The sequence below is a fragment of the Fukomys damarensis genome, unplaced genomic scaffold (assembly GCF_012274545.1).
Source record: "Fukomys damarensis isolate Sample0158 unplaced genomic scaffold, DMR_v1.0_HiC HiC_scaffold_23, whole genome shotgun sequence".
NCBI classification, from domain to species: domain Eukaryota; kingdom Metazoa; phylum Chordata; class Mammalia; order Rodentia; family Bathyergidae; genus Fukomys; species Fukomys damarensis.
In genome coordinates this window covers 24,699,990-24,711,653 of record NW_022900935.1, presented here as the reverse complement: position 1 = coordinate 24,711,653, position 11,664 = coordinate 24,699,990, and the positions used below count along the sequence as shown (strand labels likewise).

Here is an 11,664-nt window from a genome sequence, read left to right as displayed (position 1 = left end):
TTTTTTTTTTTTTTTTTTTTTTTGGTACCGGGGATTGAACTCGGGTCCTTGCGCTTGCAAGGCAGGCCACTGAACCGATGAGCTAAATCCCTGGCCCCTAGCATTTTTTAATTGCTCCATACATAGCATAACATCTGGTGCATAGTAGATATGTAGTTGATTTTGGTAAATATGGATGACCTTAAATAATAATATTTGCATTTTCATAATGAATAGACTTAGATCATTATGACCTAGGTCATTATTTGTAGAAAGAGAGCTCCTTATTTTACAGTCTGTGCTTCAGTGGTACGAATCATCTCATTTGCTAATCAGTATCTTGACTGCCCTTCTTTTCTTTTTCTTGTCATTGTTGTTGTTGTATTTTCAGTGCTGGTGATTGAACAAATGTAGGGCCTTGTGTATGCTCAGTAAGTGCTCTACCACTGAGCTATACCCCAGCCTCCTTAACTTTTTTTTTTTTTTTGGTACCAGGGATTAACTTGGGTCCTGAATTAACTTTTTATTTTTGAAATAATATACTTACAGAATGATTATAATAACACAAAGAACACAAATCTTTACCCAGATTTTTCAAATACTGACATTTGCTCCATCATTCTCTCTCTCTCTTTTTTTTTTTTTTCCAGTACTGGGGATCAAACTCGGAATCTTGCACTTGTGAGTCAAGCTGTGGAACCACTGAGCTAAATACCTGGCCCCATCATTCTCTTTCTTTATAATATGTATATTCAGTATACATAATATGCATATACAATATATTATATATAAAATTGCTTTTTAGAACTATTTGAGAATTAATTTGATACCAATTTTAATTTGCCTTTAAATGTGTATCCCACAGTCCCAAAAAAGAATAGTTTCTTAAACAAGAAATTGCATTGGTACAATACATTAATCTACATACCTTATTCAAACTTTACCAATAACCTGATAGTATCCTTTACAGCAATAAAAATTTTTGACTGTTCATGTTTTAAACACTGTAGTATGTATTGCATAGCACTCATCATGGCTATTCCCCCATCTCAATCTCATATTTGGTTCCAAGCATACCTTATCCCCTGACTTAGTCATGTAGGTGGGGCAAATGGCTTGATTTGATTTTCTTTCTTTTGTGTGATTCAGTGGAACAGCGTGACTTCATTGGAGTGGACAGCACAGGAAAGAGGCTGCTTTTCATGGCTAATGAAGCAGACTTGGATGAAGAGCTGGTCATTAAGGGATACATCCTGCAGAAGTAAGCCCTGGGGATTTTCTTCTTGGCAGTTCTTTTTGTCTTAACACAAAATAAAACCACCCACCATGGAAGAGAGGGAATGAAACTAGATTATACTGTGTGAAATTGACAAAAGTATGTGAATGTCTCTTCTATGAGGCAGGATAAAGGCTTTTCTACACTGCATGAGTTTAACTTTCCCCATATCTTTTCTTGTTAAAGAAGAGACAAACACTGCATAGGAGTAGGGCAAAGCAGCTGTTTAGAGAACAGCACTGTCTTTCTGACAATATTACAGACCTTTTAAAAAGAAAAAAATTTGAAAAAAGCACATGTCATAAAACTTAATCTCTTATTTTTAAGTGAGCGGTTTATTAATGTTAAATATGTTCACATTGTTGGGAACCAGATCTCCAGAACTTTTTCATCTTGCAAATACGAAACTTTATCCCATGAAACAATTTCCCTTTCCTCACTTCCAATAAGGCCCTGTTAAGAATACTTCTTTCTGGGGCTGGGGATTTAGCTCAGTGGTTCTACCATCTGCCTCACAAGTGCAGGGCCCTGGGTTCAATCCCTGGTACCAAAAAATTAAATATATAAATAAATAAATAGAATTCTACTTTGTGGGACTGGGGATTTAGCTTAGTGGCAAGACGCACACAAGCATGAGGTCCTGAGTTTGATCCCCGGTACCAAAAAATAGAGGAAAAAAAAAAGAATTCTGCTTTCTGTTTCTGTTAATTTGACTACATTAGATACCTTATACACTTGAAATCATGCTTGTTTTTCTGTGACTGAATTATTTCATTTAGTATAATGTCTTCAGGGCTCATCATGTTGTGTTTTCTTCCTTTTTAATGCTGAATAGTGTGTGTATATATCACATTTTGTTCATCTATTCATCTACCTGTATGCATTTTTGCTACTTTTACCTCTTGGCTGTTATATATAGTGCTGTTCTGAATGTGGGTATGTCTCTTCAAGACCTTGCTTTCAGTTCTTTTGTATATTTACCCAGAAGTGAGATTAAACCCAGGGCTTCACACATACTAGGCAGTCATTCTACCATTTGCGTTATATTTCTAGCCCTATTTTTAATGTTTTGAAGAATCTCTTTTTCCATAAGTTGAACCATTTTACAGTCTCACCAACAGTATATAAGGCTTCCAGTTATTGTTTTATTATAATAACCACTTTAATTGTTTGTAGTGCTATCTCATTGAGAACCTCCTTTTTATACAAGGCAACCCAGTCACATTTTCTACAATTAGCATTTATTGACTGCTTTTATAGGATAGATTTTCATCAGAAGCCAAGTACTCAGAACTCTGCCTGATACCAATATATAAATACGAATGTTCACTGAGTGAAGCCTGGAAAAATGAATATGAGAGGATAAATTAAGAAGTATCTTACTTTTTGCCTTTACTATCTATATCCAGCTCAACAGATAGAAAATATATTTTAGAGTATATAATTTAGTGAAAAACTAAACTGTCTTCAGTTAAGCCCAATTACCTGTGTGGATGAACATTTTATTACTGTCTTTGTCATCTCATCATAAAATGGGGCTAATAATAATGGGGTATTGTGGAGAATAAATGAGATAATATATATTAAATAATTAGTATAATGCCTGTTACCTGGAAAGATTTTTTAAAAATTCACATTACTGTTATTATTATTATTATTTCTAAATTAATAAATAGCTGTTAGAAAAACTGCATAATACAACTTCTGGGTTACAGTAGTTACTGGGAAGGGAAAATTAGCAATGCAGTTGATACTTTAACAAACTGGAATAGCTTAAGCTTAAACAATGAATAAGTAAAATAACACAATGGAATATGCCGCCTAGTTATGAACCAAGAATGTTAACAACACAAACTGTACAGCATCTTAGCTGTGTTTCTTATCCCCTCACGTTCCTCCCACTTCCGTCATTCTCCGAATAGGAAAATACAGAGAATAACCTGCACTCACATGAGTAGCTGGTCACAGACAAAGGGTGACAAGAGACAAGAATTCACCTATGTCATATCAAAACAAATAAAATACATAAACAAAACATCATCTGAAAGGAAACAGAAGTTATACAGAGAGAAGAAAACTTCGAAAAGTTCTCTCAGGGAAACTTATTAATTTAACAAATATTTGAGCATATATGCCAATGTTCAAGGAGCCAGGAACACAGCAATGAACACCACACCCACTGTTTAAAAAGGAGCATTTCATATGCTCACTTTGTCAGCAGCTATATTACAAAGGAGCATCAAACAAACAAAATATGCTGTATTCTCTCATCTTTCCATGAGGGAAAGGATTAATATATATTGCATTCTCTTTTCTCCCCTCCCATGTCCTCCCTTCTCTTCCTTTGACAGGTTCTCACAGTGTTAGCCAAGCTGGGCTGAAACTCATGATCCTCTCACCTCAGCCTCATAAATAACTGGGATTATAAACATGGGCCACCACACCCACTGTTTAAAAAGGAGCATTTCATATGCTCACTTTGTCAGCAGCTATATTAAAAAGGAGCATCAACCGAACAAAATATGCTGATTCTTTAATGGGAAACTCAATAGAAAAGGTAGAAGAAAATTTTTGAAAAATTTTCCACAACAAATTGATGGAAAATAGAGAAATAAGAACATTAAAAGAGTGGCCAATGAGAAAGAAAAAACAGAGATATGAATGAAGGAAAAAGCCATCAGTGAGATTTCTCAGCCCTGCATAGTAGTACACACCTGAAATACCAGCACTAGGAATGCAGTGGCAGGACTGCTACAAGTTGGGCTACATAATAAATGTAAGACTTGCCTAAACTACAGAGTGAGAACCAATCTCAAAAAAAAAGAAAGAAAGAAAATAAAAATAAATAATAAACATTGTTAGGGATGTAGCTTAGTATAAAATCCCTAGGTTCACTCCCTAGTACCACGGTGGGGGAGGACTGGGTTTCTACTCAGGAAGGGAAAAAAATTGTCCAATAAAATGGATGAAAAGAAACATATCAGTGTTGTTCTTTTGAAATTTTGTAACTCTGATAACAAAGATAATATGTTTCCACAAAGGGGAGGACATACTATTCAGAAAGGTATTAAAATAACTTATAACGTCCTAACAGCAACACTGGAAATTTTATGTGGAGAAATGCCTTCAAAATTCTTAACTCTATATCTAGTCAAAATATCAATCTGGAATGAGAATAAATAATAACTTTTCAGACAGTTGCTTCCCATATATCTATTCAAAAACCCCGGGCCAGGAATTTAGCTCAGTGGTTCCACTGCCTGCTTCGCAAGCACAAGGACTCGAATTTGATCCCCGGTACCAATTAAAAAAACAAAAAACAAAAAAACCCAACCTACAAACTCCTGACACAAACTAAGAAAGAGAAAGATGTGGACTGTAGGAAAAAAGGCATCTTGATTAAGAATGAAAAGATGAATTTCCAGGGAGACGATGGCAACTAAATCAGAGTGGGACCAATCAGAAAGCTTTAGAAATGGTTCTTTAAGATACTCATAGTTCTTCTTGCTGGGTGATATCATAGATGTATTTTTTACTGTAGCTTAAAATATAAAAATTATCCTGCCTTGCAAGCGCAAGGACCCGGGTTCAATCCCTGGTACCAAAAAATAAAAAATTTTAAAAAATAAAAATAAAAATTATAAGCCGGTCATGGTGGTGCATGCCTGTAATCCCAGCACTTGGGAGGCTGAGGCAGGAGGATCACTATGAGTTCGAGACCAGCCTGGGCTACACAGTGAGTTCCAGGTCAGTCTCAACTACATAGTGAGACCCTGTCTCAAAAAAAATATATATATATATGGAAGATTGCTTGGGGTACAGTGTTATTTTGTTGGTAATATTAAATTGTAAGGGGTCTAGTTTCTTTGTATTACAACAATACTCTGGGCTGGGGATTTGGCTCAGTGGTTCTACCACCTCCCTTGCAAGTGCAAGGGCCTGAGTTTGATCCCCAGTACCAAAAAAACAAAAGCAGAAACAAAAAACAAAATTATATACTGCTAAAAAAGATAATCATAGTTCTTATGAAAAAACAAAATATTTGATTTATCTCCATATTTGAAGATGTTTTGAGCTTTTGATACTGGGCTGGGGATTTGGCTCAGTGGTTCTACCACCTCCCTTGCAAGTGCAAGGGCCTGAGTTTGATCCCCAGTACCAAAAAAACAAAAGCAGAAACAAAAAACAAAATTATATACTGCTAAAAAAGATAATCATAGTTCTTATGAAAAAACAAAATATTTGATTTATCTCCATATTTGAAGATGTTTTGAGCTTTTGATAGTGTGTAGTTGAATTACTGATAAACCTTCTAGAAAATTAAGAAATATTAAGACAATTATTAACATCAAAGCAAACAACAAAAATATAAGGAAAGAATTAATCTTTTTTTTTTTTTACTAAATGGCTTAGCTGTCACTAATGTTCACCTAAGCATAGTGCAATCACTGACTTGATCTAGCCAAAATTATGATTAATTTGGAATAAAGTTAGTATGCTAGGGCATGGTAGTAGCTAATATCTAGATCTGAAATCATAAAAATTTAAGCATTGAACCATGTGTGGTGGCACATGCCCATAATCTCAGCACTCAGGAGGCTAAAGCAGAGGATTACCATGAGCCAAAGCCAGCCTGGACCACATAATGAGTTCAAAGCCAGCCTGAACTATATAACAAGACCCTATCTCAAAAATAAAACCAAACAAACAACACCGACAACAAAACCAAAGAAAACCTTAAGCATTGATATTGAGCTAACCTAAATAATGAAACCAATTAAATTGAGAAAGTAACTTCCTTTCATAACCAACCCCACCATACATAACTGCACTTGTTGTGTATAGTAGTATGGTTATGCATGCTGGGGTTAGTAACGAAAAGAAGTTAAATTCTTCTACAGGAAGGAATTAATAGATAATTCCTGAAGTAGAAAAAGTGAGAACTATCAATATAAGAATATTAATGATAGATGTAAATATTAAGTGGATCTATTACTTAAACTCACTGTGTAGCCCTGGCTACCTCAAACTTAACCCTCCTACCTCAGCCTCCCTGAATGCTAGAATTATAGACAAGTACCATCATACCCAGCTATTCTTTGTTTTTTCCTTTAGTTCATGTTTCCAGCACATAATGATTACAATGACTGTGGGGAAATGGTACATATATATATATAACAAAGCTTAATTTTTCTCTTCTTCATCCTCTCTCCCTTCCCTCTCTCCCTGCTCCTTCCAACTCTTGGTCCCTTTTCCCAATTGCAGAAGCTCTATTTTTATTATGGCCTAGACCCTCTGCAGGAGCAGGGACAGTCAAACCTTTGATGCCACAAGTCAGGCATATTTTGCTGTCTCACAAACAGCAGGGCTCAGGAAGAGGCTTAGTGCAATCTCATACCCAGTGTCCACTCCTCTTACACTTGTAACAGGAACTTTTTCCCTGATTGTCCCTGAGTTTTTCCCTTAGTAACTCCAAGTGAGTTTAAAGCTTAATTCTCAATTGTGACAGCTATAATCTTAGCCTTTTTCATTTGTCACTCCTCTGGGTCCCAATTGTTGAACACAGAAAAGGCAGTATCCAAAAATTGGGTTATAGGTGTCTGTGGGCCCATCTGAAATTTTTGTAGCCTATGCCAAGTATCTGGGACTGATTGATAAGTGAAATGATGTCCACTAGTGCTTCTACCTCCCTGGAAGACAAATCTATATTAGTATATTTATAAAAGAGCATGTCAGACATGATTCTTAGTCCCCCACTAGTATTAACAGTCCCAGTTTGGTTCTGTTGAAGGGAAACTAACCTTTCCAGGGTGGTTTCCTTCCCTTTTTAAAGCTCATTGTTCATTTGCATAGCTCATCATATCCTCTTACACATCTGTAACTGAAGAAGGAGCCTGATTAATTGGCCTGGGGACTATAAGGAAGAAGTAAAACAGATGAGAGTGACCCACGTCCCCCTAAGAGACAAATAGTTATTCCAGGACAGGGCTGTCCTCTTAGTTTTTGAGCCTTTCCTGCAATAGTCACAGAAGCTATTTCATTCCACCTTTTATGTTTTAAGCAGAAACAATGTAACGAGAGAATGATCTCTGATTGATTTAAATCTCTAGATCTGTAGAATGATTTAAAGTACCATCCCATGCCCATCTCTCACCATCTTCCAATTCGTATTGAACCCAAACCATATTGCAAAAGTAGATAAGCTGTTCCTGTTTTAGACTGTCAGGATCAAACCTTTCCCACTCATCAAGAATATGCCCTAATGGCAAAGTTAGTGAACTCCATGTGGTGGCAAGGTCCATGTGGTGGCTTAGGACCTATAGAGAGAAGGAGTTGACTATATCTTGACTCCTTAAGATGGGGTCCTATGTAGAAGAAAGAGATGTGAGGATTCCACAAAAGGTCGTTTGTGAAACCCTAACACAGGCTAGATAGACATCTCTATCCAAGTGATGCCAGCATCATTAAGCATAGAAGAAAGCCACCCACGGACTTTTGTCTCCATATTTGAATCCATTAACTCATTAGGGAGAAGGGGGCAAAGCCACTTGTTGGCCTTACCTAGTTCTTTAACTCCCATGAAGTAAGGGCAGAAGTACCCCAAGCAAGGTTCTCTTAGCCACTTAGTTGAACCCTTTAATGCTCCAACTTGTATTTTAAGTCCCTTGATGACTCTACCTATATTCTGAGTCCCTTGATAGTTCAGCTGGTGTATTTCAAGTCCCTTGATAGTTCTACTTAACCAGAATAGAGCCAACTGGGAAAATTGTTATTTGCTTTTACTCCAACAGTAAAAAACAAAAACAAACACCTAAGAATGCGGATGGCTCTGTTTTGTATATTCACAGTCTTGTTAATTAAATTTTAAATACTGTCTATTTGTTCTGCTCGGGTCATCAGGCATAGCGTTGTAAATTAGCTGCACTTAAACAAGGAAGAAAGCCAGCCAGAAAGCTATAGCCGCAGATGAGATTTAAGACAGGGAGGAAGCAGGGCAGCTAACGCTGGCTTGAACATGCCCTCTTGGCCCATGTCAGACTTCAGCAAAAGCACTGGAGGGGCCAGGGATTTAGCTCAGTGGTGCTGCCACCTGCCTCGCAAGCACAAGGTCCCAAGTTCAATCCCAGGTGCTAAAAAAAAAAAGCATTGGATATTTCCTTTTACAATGAACAAATTTTTTCTCTTCCTTGTGGGGAAGAGCCATAGTGACAGTTAAAGCTATTTGGAAAGAAAAAAGTTTCCTCCTCTTTTTCTCCAAAATCAGAGGCTCAAAAGGCCAGTTATAAAAAAATAAAATAAATAATGGCTGTTGACATAAGCCAACATCTAGCTGTATGATTCCATGCTGACTCTTAAGCCTGTGTTTGGTACCATCCACACCCAGGGTTGGACACCCTTAATCCTAGCATCATACCAAAACACAAACTGAGAAGGGGGAAAAAAATTTACAGAACAGGGGTAAGTGGAGACCAGGTTAATTTCAACAACAACAAATGTGGTGGGAGGATAGCAAACAAACACAACACAACTGAGAAAGAAAAGCCATTACAAGTAAGCGGAGACCAGTTTACCAGGTTAATTCCAAAAAGATCAGCAAAGTACAACAAATGCATGGACAAGGACCCATGGAGCAAGTGCTAGCAGCTAGGAAGAAAAACAAAAGCCTATATTCCATTCCCCCAGCCCCAGGGCCAGGCCAGGAAACCCCTCCTAGGTACCTTGAAAAGAGTCCTCCAATTCCTGACTTAACAGGAGACAATGGGCAAGGGGGGTGGGGGAGGAACCTCACATAGAGAAACAAAAACTGTGCCCAACATGGGCCTTACCTGGATCTCTGGTACATGAGCTTTACCCTTTGCTGGTGTAGCCCAGGCTGGTCTCAAACTCACAGTGATCCTCCTCCCTCAGCCTCCTGAGTGCTGGGATTACAGGCGTGCACCACCATGCCTGGCTCGCCAAAATGTTATTGGATAGTTCCTTCTAAAAGTGGCTCACCAGATAATCATTATAGGGCTTTGGGTTGCTCACCTCTCCTTCTGGAGTTGGTGCCCAGATTCTTCTCATCTCAAGTGAAGAATTGGAAGAAAAGAGTGAGAAATGGTAGCAAAGTTTATTTGCAAAAAGTAAAAGTGAAGAGTAAGGGCTCTTCAGAGTGAGCTTGAACCAAATAAAAGAGGAAAAAGCAAAATAAAAATATACCCTGGAGGAAACAGGGTAGACTCTCATGAGGAAAGCTACATAGCAAGCTCTTTTTGGCATCTGTGTCCTTTTATATTGTCCAAATCTTGAGGAAACACACAAGAACTTCTATATATGGGTCCTGAGAGGTGGTGGTTGGATCCCACACCTCAGGCAGACATCAGGTCTAGGCCATCCTATTGAAAACCTTCCTGAGTTCTCATGAGAAGTCCAAATGCAGGGCCTTAGGAACTGTTCTGCACATGTGTTCCAGGATCTTGTAATTGACAGGTCACGCCTACTGCATCAGTTTTGTCTGCTTTGACATGCTCTAATCTCCTATCTCACTAGGGTTACCTTCTTTCATCATCAGAGAGACCCTGATGCTGATGATGACAATAACAATGATGGCAGCTATTGTTTTTCAAATATTATGCCGGCCGCAGTGTTAAAAGCGTTCATATAAGGGCTGGCCATGTAGCTCAGTGGCAGTGCAAGTGCAGACCTGCCTGGCAAGTGCAAGGTCCTGAGTTCAATTTCCAGTACTTACATACATGCATACATACATACATACATAGCTTCATATATAATCTTTATAATAATTATATGAAGTAAATACTATTATGCCCATTTTATAAATGAGGAAACTGAAAAAAGATTTAGTTAGAAATAAATCCAGCTGGGCAACGTTGACACACACTGTAGTCCCAGCTACTTGGGAGACTTGAGGCAGGAGGATCAATGGAGCCCACAGGTTTGACCAGCCTCGGCAACATTGTGAGATTACATTGTAGGAGGGGGAGGGGAGGAAAGGAGGGAGGAAGGGAGGAGAGAATCCCAGTAAATCTTTGGATGAATGAGTGGGATACTGCCTAGTAACCAGCCATTATTAAGGATCTGCAATCTAGGCCCTTGATAGTTTGTAGTGAACGTTGGGGTATAGAAGAGGCATTAGCAAACATTTTCTTTTTTTCTTCTTTTATACCAGGAATTGAACTCAGGACCTTATGTTTGCCAGGCAAGTGTGGCACCACTGAGCTAAATCCCTGGCCTGGAACACTATTTCTATAAAGGGTCAACTTTATATTTCTATAAAGGGTCAGATTGGTGATCTGTATTGTACTTATTCAACTCTTCTGTTACAGCAGAGAAGCATCTATAGATATATATAACAAATTGATGTGGCTGTGTTCTAATAACACTTTTTAAAAAAGGTAAGTAGGTCCATCTAACTGTCAGACTTTAATTTGCCAATTCAGCTGAAGGGGTTTTGTTTTATTTATTTTTAAAATGATGAAGCCTTGCTAACACAGCTTGTTTCTCCCCCCCCCCTTTGGTACCAGGGATCAAACTCAGGACCTGCACTTGCCAGGCAGGTGTGGAACCACTGAGCTAAATCCCTGACCCTGACAGCTTGTTTCTTCTTTTTTATTTTTATTAGTGTATGCTTGCAATAATCATAGTTATATTCACTTTAGGGAATATATATATATGGTTTTGTATATGTATGATGTCTATATATATATATGACATCATTCATATATATGTATTTTTATATATTATTTCAGTTTTGGTCCTTTTACTCCACCCCTTCCTACTCTGCCTCTCTCCCCTCTCCTTCCCCTTTTCCACGAGATCTACCTCCTTGTGTTTTAGAATCTCTCCTTTATTTTACTCTTTAATTAATTTATATTTAGTGTTCATCACCCCTAGCCATTAGGGAAATGCAAATCAAAACAACTTTGAGATTCCATCTTAACTCCAGTCAGAATGGCTAGCATCAAGAACAAAAAACAAATGTTGACAAGGATGGAGGGAAAAAGAACCCCTTCTACATTGTTAGTGAGACTGTAAACTAATACGGCTATTATGGAGATTCCTCAAAAAACTGAAAACAAATTCCATTTGACCCAGCTATCACTTTCTTGGTTGTATTATGAAAGACTTAAAGATACATATTATGCTATATTGATACATGTATATGCATGTTTATAACAGCACAATCCATAATAGCTAACCTCTGGAAACAGCTTAGATGCCCACCATACACAGCTTGTTTCTTATAGTGGTCAGAATGTAGTTGACTGGATCTTTTTATGAAGAAAGAAGTGAAGTTTGTTTTGGGTTTTCCCCCTAAATCTCCTTATCAAAATAAAAACTCAGGAACATAGGAGGTTTCTTTGTTTTTTCATTTTGTTTTGTTTTTGTTTTCTTTGTATTTTATGAGTTCA

At 37.7% G+C, this 11,664-nt stretch overlaps 1 protein-coding gene across 4 annotated transcripts in view; it reads left to right on the top strand.

Annotated features, from left to right (window-relative positions):
- Eif2b3 (eukaryotic translation initiation factor 2B subunit gamma) overlaps positions 1–11,664 on the top strand; it is a 119,123-nt gene that overhangs the window by 62,969 nt on the left and 44,490 nt on the right. For all 4 annotated transcript variants that reach the window (XM_010610158.3, XM_010610155.3, XM_010610156.3 and 1 more), the window contains one exon: positions 1,129–1,240. In XM_010610158.3, coding sequence (XP_010608460.1) covers positions 1,129–1,240 — 112 coding nt within the window. The remainder of the gene's footprint in view (positions 1–1,128; positions 1,241–11,664) is intronic.